Raw genomic sequence first — 13,667 nt, forward strand, 5'->3', positions numbered from 1 at the left:
GATCATGTTCGCTACTAAACATCATAAAAGGTGGATGTATTATATGCCACTGAGAAAGACAATGATGACTGACACCAAATATATTCATTTGTTTGCCTGGTCCCAGATCTGTTTCTCCAATCTTGCCAACACTTATGGTCATTATCAGGCCAATGGCCATAGGAGTTGGTACGACAGCACAAACAGATCTTGGATCAGGTCTGTATTGTAGAGGCTAGGTATGTTGTTCCTAGAATGAATGTTGTAGTTTCATGTAAATGCATCATAATGCTCATTCTCAACATTCTATTCCCCATGTAATGTTAATGGAGGAGCTAACATGGCTGCCACAGAATGTTGTAGTTTCATGTAAATGCATCATAATGCAGAAACTTCAATGGCCCAACTCTCTAAATGCATGTCTCTGACTAGAATGCTTACCTTTCATGGTCTTGGCGTGGGCATCGCTGCTATGCTCACACACGGCATTGAGGAACTTGTCCACCTGCTTGAGGGACAGCGAGTTGTGTAATGTCTCCAGCGGGTAGATAGAGGGCACCATGGAGCAGCCTTCAAAGCCTGCAGTCAGAGAGGAGACACACAAACACACGGTGGCACCACCCTTCCATCTGAGCTGTGAGACGTGGCGATACAGTAATATAGCACGTAGCCCCGCCCCCTTTCAATGTGACATCACTCAACGGAGAAAGACAGACATTGGGCGTCCCCCAGGGCACTCTGCAAGGACCATGCCAAAATTCAGTCATTCACACAAAAGTACCAAGCCATAGAGCAGATCGACCAAGGTCAGGCTTTGCGTCTCGAAATGGCGTACAGTACACACGTCCTGCCCTGACGCCTTGTGTTGTGTGACGACAGGCTTTTCACACACCAACAGGCCTGTGCAGCCAATCAATCCTTTGACATACAGTGCAGCCCAAAATAACACCACAATGGAAGTGACAGCACCACACAAAAACAAGGAATGTATGAGGTCAAGCAATGAGTCATCCAGTCATCCATTTCCCAGAATGCATGCTGTCAGCCTTCTCCCCGAACTGTCCAACTGTTGTAACCTAAATCCCAACTGCACTTCGATGGTTAGCACAGATGGCTTCCAAGGCCCGCATTTTGCAGTATTCCGCCATTATGTTTCTTCCCCAACCAACTGACAGTTTCATTGAGATTAATCAACGTGTTCATGTCACAAATAACAAGTCAACTTGGTCAGGATGGACTTTCACCAACCCCCAAAAGAGTGTTGTTGTGATTGGTGAAGCCTTTTGTGGAGTCTTTGAGTTTGCCGAGTTTCAACCAGAAGCAGTTTTCAGCATCATTATTCACCTGGGCAAGACAAGGTCAGAGTTCAACATGAGAGCGTTTTGCCTGCCTAAAATTCTCTGATAACGTCGCTAAAGAATATCAACCCAGACGTCTGTGGAGAAAGGCCTGATAAGATCTATATCTTTCTGTTGTCTTTCCCCTTCATTCCCTCTGCTTGCCTCGCTCTGTCTCCACCCCTCCCTCGCTACGTGTTGCAGCCTACCACTCCGTAAGGATCTTTCATTCAGCTCACACACACACCAGATGTAGCAGAAGACACTGATGCTACACTGCGCCATTAATTTACTACCCGTGAAACAGAGTGGAAGAGCAAGAGAGGGAGAGAGACGCAGTGAATTAAGATATGTAATGAAAAAAAAAGTGGTAGGAGGAGGGAAATGGAAAAATAAAGTAAGACGAGAGAAGAAAAAAATACTCGTCAGGCTTTGACAATTCAAGTGTGCCCAGTCAATTACCTATGGAAATGTAATATTCCTATCAGTCAATTACCTATGGAAATGTAATATTCCTATCAGTCAATTACCTATGGAAATGTAATATTCCTATCAGTCAATTACCTATGGAAATGTAATATTCCTATCAACCTCTTCCAAGTCTACCAAGTGATTTCCTGTCCAGCTACAGAGTTCTGGGGCTGATGTCTAGTACTCTCCTGTGGGGATGCGTAGGCTTAAAAGAGGGAAGCAGAAGCGCCAGATACTCCCCTAAAACTCTGTGGTTTAAGGACAGACTACCGCTTACTCTGCCAATTAAAATGAGGTGAGCCAAGATGACCTAGATATTCTTCGCAGATCTCAGATCTTAAATCTGGTCAAAATACCAAAACAACATTCATGAGAGCGAAGGGATTTCCAATGGTAGCCAGGAGGGCCACCAAAAGTGCAGTCTCCACATCACTCCAATCAAGTGTCCATATGTAGAGCAACTATCTTGGCAGTCAGAATACCCAACTGGACTGTAAAAGGTCAAATAAGGGGTGCTTATATTTTTCCTGTTTCAAATATATGAAAATGTGTGGTGTGAAATGCAAATGTGTTTTTGTTGCATATCGCACTCCCCTGCGACGCCCTCGGAGAGCGGGGTCACGGCCCTCGGAGAGCGGGGTCATGACCAGGGATCAGCCAATATTGACGGAGACCCTGGACCAATTAGGGTTAAGTGCTTTTCTCAAGGGCAGATCGACATTTTTCCACCTAGCAGGGACTTTTTTTCTTTCTCATTTCACCGTAAAGATCTGGAAGAGAAAGCTGGCAAACATCCTTTTGGATTAAAAGCCGCAGCAAAATGAGTAAGGGATATTGACCCATCGATTGGAGAATGAACACTCCCTTTATAGTTGTCACGGCTGCATTCTCAGGCAGAGACAGACAGACAGGTTAACAGAATGACATGAAGGAATAGGCCAACAAACGTCATGTAGTGACAGTGAATTAGATATAAAAAAGTAATGAGGACAGAAGCGACCGTAGAGGCACTCTGGGAGGTCTACAGGGGGGTCCGACCGTAGAGGCACTCTGGGAGGTCTACAGGGGGGTCCGACCGTAGAGGCACTCTGGGAGGTCTACAGGGGGGATCCGACCGTAGAGGCACTCTGGGAGGTCTACAGGGGGGTCCGACCGTAGAGGCACTCTGGGAGGTCTACAGGGGGGTCCGACCGTAGAGGCACTCTGGGAGGTCTACAGGGGGGTCCGACCGTAGAGGCACTCTGGGACGTCTTGGCTGGACACCAGACGGTTCCGGAAGAAGGCACCGGTGTAAGGGCACTGTTGCAGGTAGAGGGCCATGGCCCCCGTTCAGAGGAACAAGACAGGAGGACCGTGTCAGTGGAGAGCCCCTTCAGCAGCTGGGCTACATGGTGCTAGTCTCAGGGCTCTGAGGAAGAGTAGTGAAAGGCTGTAGGCGGGCCAGCATGTTCACAATATTAAAGAGGCTGTGACTCTCTCATTCAAAAAGAAACGAGGCTGCAGGTCCCAGGCTCTCTCCCATCCATTCGATAAGACAGATGGAGAAACATCTAACCGCTGTCCAGAGCTACAGTCTCTCCATCATTGATGTTCATGGGGTAATACACATTGGAAGATGACAGGCATGTCAGTCAAAACACCTCCTTGCTGGTCTCGATCACCAGTAAGTAAACAAGGCTTCTCAAAATCAAAGAAAGGACAAGGCTTTCTTTCCAGACATAAAACCGAACTGCAACTACAAAACGAGCCCTCAATGTTTTCATGTAGAATCCAAACAGGGTGAAATCTGGAATTCATAGAACGTTCAACAACCGGAACAGAGGCTTATGGGTAATATGGGTAGTATCTACAGTGCATTCGGAAAGTATTCAGGGTCAACCAGAATACCAGACAACAGGAAAAGAGAGACTTATTGGTAATATGGGTAGTACCTACAGTGCATTCGGAAAGTATTCAGACCTCTTGACTTGATCCACATTTTGCTACGCTACAGCCTTAATCTAAAATCAATATCTCTCTGTACTTTGCGCCATTTATTTTTCCCTCAATCCTGACTAGTCTCCCAGTCCCTGCTGCTGAAAAACATTCCCACAGCATAATGCTGCCACCACCATGCTTCACCGTAGGGATGATGCCAGGCTTCATCCAGGCGTGACACTTGGCATCCAGGCCAAATAGTTAATACTGCTATTTACCTAGAATTCAATGCCAAATTCACTCAGTTTAACTGGGTGAGAGCCAGGCCCAGAGTCTGCAGTTTCAATGTGTCCCCTCTCCTTCGTCATTCTCCTAGCTACAGGAAAATACAATCAAGCGCATTTCACAAAACATTGACTTGTATCTGTACAGCCCCAACAGTAAAGTCATTGTGTCGGGCAAAAATTCTCAATTCAACCACTTACTTTCTTACCACAGCAGCTCAGGTCCTATACATTGTTTGAGAGATACCACAGCAGCTCAGGTCCTATACATTGTTTGAGAGATACCACAGCAGCTCAGGTCCTATACATTGTTTGAGAGATACCACAGCAGCTCAGGTCCTATACATTGTTTGAGAGATACCACAGCAGCTCAGGTCCTATACATTGTTTGAGAGATACCACAGCAGCTCAGGTCCTAATACATTGTTTGAGAGATACCACAGCAGCTCAGGTCCTATACATTGTTTGAGAGATACCACAGCAGCTCAGGTCCTATACATTGTTTGAGAGATACCACAGCAGCTCAGGTCCTATACATTGTTTGAGAGATACCACAGCAGCTCAGGTCCTATACATTGTTTGAGAGATACCACAGCAGCTCAGGTCCTAATACATTGTTTGAGAGATACCACAGCAGCTCAGGTCCTAAAACATTGTTTGAGAGATACCACAGCAGCTCAGGTCCTAAAACATTGTTTGAGAGATACCACAGCAGCTCAGGTCCTAAAACATTGTTTGAGAGATACCACAGCAGCTCAGGTCCTAAAACATTGTTTGAGAGATACCACAGCAGCTCAGGTCCTAAAACATTGTTTGAGAGATACCACAGCACTCACTCATGCATGACAAACTCATCCAACCACTGCCTGGACCCCGATAACATAGTCATATATTTCATAACACAGTGCATAGCAACATGACTCACTTGAGATCAGTAGAACAGACGGAAAAAATTCAAATTGGTCCATTTCCCTTTCAATGGGTATTCTTGTGGACACATGTTCACATACAGTACCAGTCAAAAGTTTGGACACACCTACTCATTCAAGTTTTTTACATTTTTTAAAACTATTTTCTACATTGCAGAAAAATAGTGAAGACGTCAAAACTATGAAATAACACATATGGAATCATGTTGTAACCAAAAAAAGTGTTAAACAAATCAAAATATATTTTAGATTCTTCAAAAAGTAAAGAAAAATAAAGAAAAACCCTTGAATGAGTAGGTGTGTCCAGACTTTAGACGGGTACTGTATAGCAACACGTATACTGCAGTCTCTCTTCCATAGCACAGGGTTATGTGAATCATGTTGTAACCAAAAAACATTGAGGGCTCGTTTTGTAGTTGCAGTTCGGTTTTATGTCCCTCTCTATGCGAATGCCCCCTCTCTCTGTGCGAATGCCCCCTCTCTCTGTGCGAATGCCCCCTCTCTCTGTGCGAATGCCCCCTCTCTCTGTGCGAATGCCCCCTCTCTCTGTGCGAATGCCCCCTCTCTCTGTGCGAATGCCCCCTCTCTCTGTGCGAATGCCCCCTCTCTCTGTGCGAATGCCCCCTCTCTCTGTGCGAATGCCCCCTCTCTCTGTGCGAATGCCCCCTCTCTGTGCGAATGCCCCCTCTCTGTGCGAATGCCCCCTCTCTGTGCGAATGCCCCCTCTCTGTGCGAATGCCCCCTCTCTGTGCGAATGCCCCCTCTCTGTGCGAATGCCCCCTCTCTGTGCGAATGCCCCCTCTCTGTGCGAATGCCCTCTCTCTGTGCGAATGCCCTCTCTCTGTGCGAATGCCCTCTCTCTGTGCGAATGCCCTCTCTCTGTGCGAATGCCCTCTCTCTGTGCGAATGCCCCCTCTCTGTGCGAATGCCCCCTCTCTGTGCGAATGCCCCCTCTCTGTGCGAATGCCCCCTCTCTGTGCGAATGCCCCCTCTCTGTGCGAATGCCCTCTCTCTGTGCGAATGCCCTCTCTCTGTGTGAATGCCCTCTCTCTGTGTGAATGCCCCCTCTCTGTGTGAATGCCCCCTCTCTATGTGAATGCCCTCTCTCTGTGTGAATGCCCCCTCTCTATGTGAATGCCCTCTCTCTCGTTTGAACACCAACCATTCCGTCAAATGAAATGAATAGATTCACTGACATGGTGATGAGTGATGGGACAGGTTTCATGTTAAAACCCTTCCATTCCTTATCCACCGTATTAAATTAGTAGGTTTAGCATGAACTCAGTTTTCATTGGGTCAAATTGAAAACAGAGTTGAGCAAGAGGTTTGCCAGTTACTTCAGAAATAAAAGGACGTTTTTTGAAAGGCTATTAAAATAGCTGTAAACACACGGGTTATCAAAAAGTAAACTGGAATGGTGGAGGGAGCTAACCGTCTCTCCAGAGAATGGGTTTGAATGAACAAAAAGGAGCATGTGATGATATGTAATGATATGTAATGATATGTGATGATATGTAATGATATGTAATGATATGTGATGATATGTAATGATATGTAATGATATGTAATGATATGTAATGATATGTACACACAGCCTCACAAGGCGATATATTCCACATACATATACCCATCCCGTGGGAAAACGGTGGGGTCAGAGAGACGTGTATTAACAGGTGAAATCAGTGTCAAGGCAGAACACGGATGGTGTTAAGAGTGAGGGTCCAAACCAAAACAGATGGTGAAGACAGGAAGTCTTGTGAAGTAGAAAACTCAAGAGAAATTGAGATTCTGGCATAATGACGTCATTATGCAGCCAATATCAAACCAAAATAGAGTTGTTTCCCCAAAAAGACATGCAAGATGAAGGGAAACTGAGTGGCGAGGTATATTTAAAACGGACGTACCATTAGTCGGATGCCTGGCAAACGACACAGAAAATCTCTTTACTGCCGGCATAGAGAAGAGCTCTGAGGAAATAAGAAGGGTAATGGTGTTACTGGGGCCCGCAGGATAACTGTGAACACGCTTGTACCTAGTATCTGAGGGCATACGTACGTGTGTGTGTATACATACGTGTGTGTGTGTGTGTGTGTGTGTATACGTACGTGTGTACATACGTGTGTGTGTGTACACGTACGTGTGTGTGTGTACATACGTGTGTGTGTGTGTGTGTGTACATAAGTGTGTGTATACGTACGTGTGTGTGTGTGTGTGTGTGTATACGTACGTGTGTGTGTGTGTGTGTGTACATACGTGTGTGTGTGTACACGTACGTGTGTGTGTGTACATACGTGTGTGTGTGTGTGTGTGTACATAAGTGTGTGTATACGTACGTGTGTGTGTGTGTGTGTGTGTATACGTACGTGTGTGTGTGTGTGTGTACACGTACGTGTGTGTGTGTGTACATACGTGTGTGTGTGTGTGTGTGTGTACATAAGTGTGTGTATACGTACGTGTGTGTGTGTGTGTGTGTGTATACGTACGTGTGTGTGTGTGTGTGTGTGTACATACGTGTGTGTGTATACGTACATGTGTGTGTGTGTATAGAGCCCCTCTCTAATGTTGCAGCCTTATTATGTGTGCACTGTGTCTGTCTGTCGGTATCTCTCTGTTGGTGGTGAGACATACGCAGCATGGGAAGGGACAGAGGATTTGACAGAGAATGTGAAGGGAAAAGGGAGATACCTAGTCCGTTGTACAACATGTGATTGTTCTGAATTCAGACAGAGGAGTGACATTATTATTTAGATTTATTTTACCTTTATTTAACTAGGGCAAGTCAGTTAAGAACAAATTCTTATTTACAACGACGGCCTCCCACGGGCCAAACCCGGACGACGCTGGGACAAATTGTGCGCCGCCCTATGGGACTCCAAATCACGGGCCGGATGTGATACAGCCTGGATTTGAACCAGGGACTGTAGTGACGCCTCTTGCACCGAGATAGCAGTGCCTTAGACCTCCTGCGCAACATTAGGCACTGGTGAATTGGGCTTTTGAAGAAGTTACCTAAAATGTCCCTTTAGCTCGTTTTAAATCTTTCTGGAACACTGACCGACTGTTCCATGCCAAAATGATCTGAAACGTATGAGATGAAACGTATGATGAAGGCAAGTGACATTTGACCATCCTGTTATATTGAACATGTGTCATATTAAAATACTGTAATCATCTGGATTATGGGAGGTGTATCTGTAAACACAATCATTATTGCTTATTCGTCTTTGTAACCTACCAGTGCATTACGAGAAATAGACGTTTGCAAAAACACACACTTTAAAACAACCGAGACAAACACCCCCCCCCCACCCACCCACCCATACGTCATATAAAAACATTGGTGTTATTTCAACACCCCACACTTGTCACACTCTGTAGTCTCATACAAGCAAACAGTGAAGTAACATCTCAAAGCATAATATTAAAGCAACCGTTTCAGAAAGTGTGACATCACTTGCATAGTGGAAACAGTACACAATGCCACCTAGTGGACAACATGGGGAACTTCAGTTCAACCCACAGTGGGACAACCTGTCCTCTCCACATGCATGGGGCAGGTCATACAGTATTGTCCTTTATGCCAGGGTTTTTAACAAATCATGCTCTGCATACACTGTATGGGGACAAACAATTCTTAGCATGTAATCACGAATGTGGTCACTGTCATGCTGTTGGGGGAGAGGGGGGGGGGGGGGCAGAGGATTGCTCTAAAGCCTGTCAAACGACTATAACCACATTGAAAACTGTAGAACTGATAATGGACCTGAAATTCATAAACAGTTTCTTGACTGTGCCCGACGTGCTAATAATTACCCCAAATGAAAGCTAGGACAGTCAGGGAGCATAGAAAATTCCCCCACATTTCTTTGGCAAATTTTGACGGCGAGGTCACAACCGATTTTCAGTGTGGCTCTTCCTGGAACTGGTTGAAGAGCGAATTAAGAGGCTGATGAAAAGAGGCAGGAAAAGAGGAGGGCTCTTCAATAACTTGTCTGATCAAATACTAACCTCTTGTCCACTAAGGTTGGAAGAAACAGGATCTAAACATCAGCTCGCGACGCCATTTCAAATCTTCAAGGTAGTCTTACACTATATAGTAGGGCCTCTTCCACGAAGAAGAGATGGGAGATAGAGATCGATTAAGGAGCTCAGATTTGGAAGGAGGCGTACCATCACGAAAAAGGCAAACAGGGGGGCGGGGGGGGGGGGGGGGGTGTTTGCGGTAGTGGGTGCGGACGCAGTCCCAAAAGGTTGAGAGTGCTAGAGGACACCCCCAGGACAGAGGTACTGAATAGGTCCGAGCACAGAGACCCTGTTGTGGAAGATCCGCGGGGTGGGAGAGAGGAGCGGGAGGGGGTAGGGAGGAAATGGTTAGTCCTCATTGCATATCATGCAGTTCTTAGTAAGAGCAGATCATTGTTGCCAAGGGAGCTGTGTGTGTGTGTGTGTGAGAGATACTCCCTAACACCTGTACCTCTTCCCTGATCAGAGAGGTGGTGAAGCCCTCTAAGGCCTTCTGGGGAAGGTGACTGACATCAACAACTGGTGGGATCATGGACTCATAGGACGTCATGGATTTAAGAAATAAGTGGTCTTTCTTGTATGAACACATTTGGGACACGGTCTTAGATACATTCTCTCTCTATTGACCTTCGACCTACATAGTCTAGGCTACTCTGGCCTACATAGTCTAGGCTACTCTGGCCCATAGTCTAGGCTACTCTGGCCTACATAGTCTAGGCTACTCTGGCCTACATAGTCTAGGCTACTCTGGCCTACATAGTCTAGGCTACTGGCCTACATAGTCTAGGCTACTCTGGCCTACATAGTCTAGGCTACTCTGGCCTACATAGTCTAGGCTACTCTGGCCTACATAGTCTAGGCTACTCTGGCCTACATAGTCTAGGCTACTCTGGCCTACATAGTCTAGGCTACTCTGGCCTACATAGTCTAGGCTACTCTGGCCTACATAGTCTAGGCTACTCTGGCCTACATAGTCTAGGCTACTCTGGCCTACATAGTCTAGGCTACTCCTGGCCTACATAGTCTAGGCTACTCTGGCCTACATAGTCTAGGCTACTCTGGCCTACATAGTCTAGGCTACTCTGGCCTACATAGTCTAGGCTACTCTGGCCTACATAGTCTAGGCTACTCTGGCCTACATAGTCTAGGCTACTCTGGCCTACATAGTCTAGGCTACTCTGGCCTACATAGTCTAGGCTACTCTGGCCTACATAGTCTAGGCTACTCTGGCCTACATAGTCTAGGCTACTCTGGCCTACATAGTCTAGGCTACTCTGGCCTACATAGTCTAGGCTACTCTGGCCTACATAGTCTAGGCTACTCTGGCCTACATAGTCTAGGCTACTCTGGCCTACATAGTCTAGGCTACTCTGGCCTACATAGTCTAGGCTACTCTGGCCTACATAGTCTAGGCTACTCTGGCCTACATAGTCTAGGCTACTCTGGCCTACATAGTCTAGGCTACTCTGGCCTACATAGTCTAGGCTACTCTGGCCTACATAGTCTAGGCTACTCTGGCCTACATAGTCTAGGCTACTCTGGCCTACATAGTCTAGGCTACTCTGGCCTACATAGTCTAGGCTACTCTGGCCTACATAGTCTAGGCTACTCTGGCCTACATAGTCTAGGCTACTCTGGCCTACATAGTCTAGGCTACTCTGGCCTACATAGTCTAGGCTACTCTGGCCTACATAGTCTAGGCTACTCTGGCCTACATAGTCTAGGCTACTCTGGCCTACATAGTCTAGGCTACTCTGGCCTACATAGTCTAGGCCCCTAGTCTAGGCTACTCTGGCCTACATAGTCTAGGCTACTCTGGCCTACATAGTCTAGGCTACTCTGGCCTACATAGTCTAGGCTACTCTGGCCTACATAGTCTAGGCTACTCTGGCCTACATAGTCTAGGCTACTCTGGCCTACATAGTCTAGGCTACTCTGGCCTACATAGTCTAGGCTACTCTGGCCTACATAGTCTAGGCTACTCTGGCCTACATAGTCTAGGCTACTCTGGCCTACATAGTCTAGGCTACTCTGGCCTACATAGTCTAGGCTACTCTGGCCTACATAGTCTAGGCTACTCTGGCCTACATAGTCTAGGCTACTCTGGCCTACATAGTCTAGGCTACTCTGGCCTACATAGTCTAGGCTACTCTGGCCTACATAGTCTAGGCTACTCTGGCCTACATAGTCTAGGCTACTCTGGCCTACATAGTCTAGGCTACTCTGGCCTACATAGTCTAGGCTACTCTGGCCTACATAGTCTAGGCTACTCTGGCCTACATAGTCTAGGCTACTCTGGCCTACATAGTCTAGGCTACTCTGGCCTACATAGTCTAGGCTACTCTGGCCTACATAGTCTAGGCTACTCTGGCCTACATAGTCTAGGCTACTCTGGCCTACATAGTCTAGGCTACTCTGGCCTACATAGTCTAGGCTACTCTGGCCTACATAGTCTAGGCTACTCTGGCCTACATAGTCTAGGCTACTCTGGCCTACATAGTCTAGGCTACTCTGGCCTACATAGTCTAGGCTACTCTGGCCTACATAGTCTAGGCTACTCTGGCCTACATAGTCTAGGCTACTCTGGCCTACATAGTCTAGGCTACTCTGGCCTACATAGTCTAGGCTACTCTGGCCTACATAGTCTAGGCTACTCTGGCCTACATAGTCTAGGCTACTCTGGCCTACATAGTCTAGGCTACTCTGGCCTACATAGTCTAGGCTACTCTGGCCTACATAGTCTAGGCTACTCTGGCCTACATAGTCTAGGCTACTCTGGCCTACATAGTCTAGGCTACTCTGGCCTACATAGTCTAGGCTACTCTGGCCTACATAGTCTAGGCTACTCTGGCCTACATAGTCTAGGCTACTCTGGCCTACATAGTCTAGGCTACTCTGGCCTACATATTCTAGGCTACTCTGACCTACATATTCTAGGCTACTCTGACCTCTGGCCTACATAGTCTAGGCTACTCTGGCCTGGGAGCTTTGGTTGCTGGACCTACCTACTGTACGCAATGATGGCAGCTATGCAGCCATCAGGAAAAGAGAGAACACGGAGAGAGAGAGAGAGCACGAGAGAGAGAGAGAGAACACGAGAGAGAGAGAGCACGAGAGAGAGAGAGAACACGAGAGAGAGAGAGAGAGAGAACACGAGAGAGAGAGAACACGAGAGAGAGAGAGAGAGAACATGAGCGAGAGAAAGAGAGAACATGAGCGAGAGCCAACAGATAGTGGGGTAGTTCACATAACCCAGTGAAATAGTGTTGATGTCAGGGGGCAGAAATATGACAGTGGCAGCAGTGGTTGGTCCAGGGGGACAGAAACCAGATACCCACCTAGGCCAGTCTGTTTAATCTCGGGGGACTGGCACGAGCATGAGGGGAAGAGGCGATAGGAGGTGCCCTTGGAGGAGGTGGGCAAGGTCTCGGAGAGGACCTGGTTGGGGACAGGGACACATGGTCACAGTGAGACAGACAGCGACAGACAAACAGCTGACTGTCAGACAGGTAGTTAAATAACCAGGAATAACTTGTAAAAACACAAATGTGACTTGACTAATCATCACTAATAAGGACACAGTACACAGACCATATAGTCTACTGTGCCCGAGATTAATAATCAGTGGTGTGAAGCACTTAGGTAAAAATAATTTAAAGTAGTTATGGGTATCTGTACTTTACGATTTATATTTTTGACATCACTACATTCCTTAAGAAAAAAATGTACTTTTTACTCCATACATTTTCCCTGACACCCAAAAGTACTCGTTACATTTTGATGCTTAGCAGGACAGGAAAATGTTCCAATTCACGCACTAAATCAAGGTCCTCTCTACTGGTCATCTCTACTGTCTCTGATCTGGTGGACTCACTAAACACAAATGCTTTGTTTGTAAATTATGTCTGAGTGTTGGAGTGTGTCCCTGGCTATCCGTAAAAATAAAAATAAACTTGAAAATAGTGACATCTGGTTTGCTTAATATAAGGAATTTGAAATGATTTATATACTTTTACTTTTGATACTTAAGTATATTTTAGTAATTACATTTACTTTTGATACTTAAGTATATTTTAGTAATTACATTTACTTTTGATACTTAAGTATATTTTAGTAATTACATTTACTTTTGATACTCAATGGAAAAATCCACCCAAAACCATTCATTCCTTTAATTTACAGTGTTAAATAACACTAATATTTGAGAACAATATTTTTGTGATCAAATGCTTAATTTTGGCTTTCTAAAACGGTTGGTTGCAACATGGATCGTTGTGTAAATCTGTTGCATCTCAAGTTGACTACAAAATCCATGATGCAATGCGCTCTATACGGGCTGACTGGCAAGCTAGCTAGCAAACGTAGCTACACACATTAATACTAGTTAGCTGTAATCGGCTAAACAAACTGCACTATCAATTTAGGAGTCTACAATATCACCATGTTCAACCTGCAGATGGATGCGCCTCTCAGAGTGGAGTCTAACATTCGCAACAGCAGATATATTTTTGAGGGAAACGTTGCCTATGCTAGGCTAATAAAAACCCAACATTAGCACACGTTTCATCAACAGGAAGTACAACATTACAAATCTTTTCAGAGATGTGAAATAATTAACTTGCTATCTGTAGCAGTGGCGTAGCCCAGTTTGATCTCAGGCCTAACCAACAAAAATGTAACATAAATTATTCAATATAAATTGTTTTATTTTATTACATAAAAAAAAA

At 45.7% G+C, this 13,667-nt stretch overlaps 1 protein-coding gene across 6 annotated transcripts in view; it reads right to left on the reverse strand.

The window, feature by feature from the left end:
* The window catches only part of LOC109897702 (inositol hexakisphosphate and diphosphoinositol-pentakisphosphate kinase 2-like), a 68,652-nt gene that overhangs the window by 14,053 nt on the left and 40,932 nt on the right, over positions 1-13,667 (reverse strand). For 3 of the 6 annotated variants that reach the window (XM_031833024.1, XM_031833025.1, XM_031833023.1), the window contains exons 25-27: positions 12,279-12,378; positions 6,822-6,884; positions 421-558 (exon numbers count right to left, since the gene is read on the reverse strand). In XM_031833024.1, coding sequence (XP_031688884.1) covers positions 421-558; positions 6,822-6,884; positions 12,279-12,378 — 301 coding nt within the window. The remainder of the gene's footprint in view (positions 1-420; positions 559-6,821; positions 6,885-12,278; positions 12,379-13,667) is intronic. The other 3 variants (XM_020492226.2, XM_031833026.1, XM_031833027.1) reach the window with 2 other exon arrangements.

Source organism: Oncorhynchus kisutch, linkage group LG10, assembly GCF_002021735.2.
Source record: "Oncorhynchus kisutch isolate 150728-3 linkage group LG10, Okis_V2, whole genome shotgun sequence".
Classification (NCBI taxonomy): domain Eukaryota; kingdom Metazoa; phylum Chordata; class Actinopteri; order Salmoniformes; family Salmonidae; genus Oncorhynchus; species Oncorhynchus kisutch.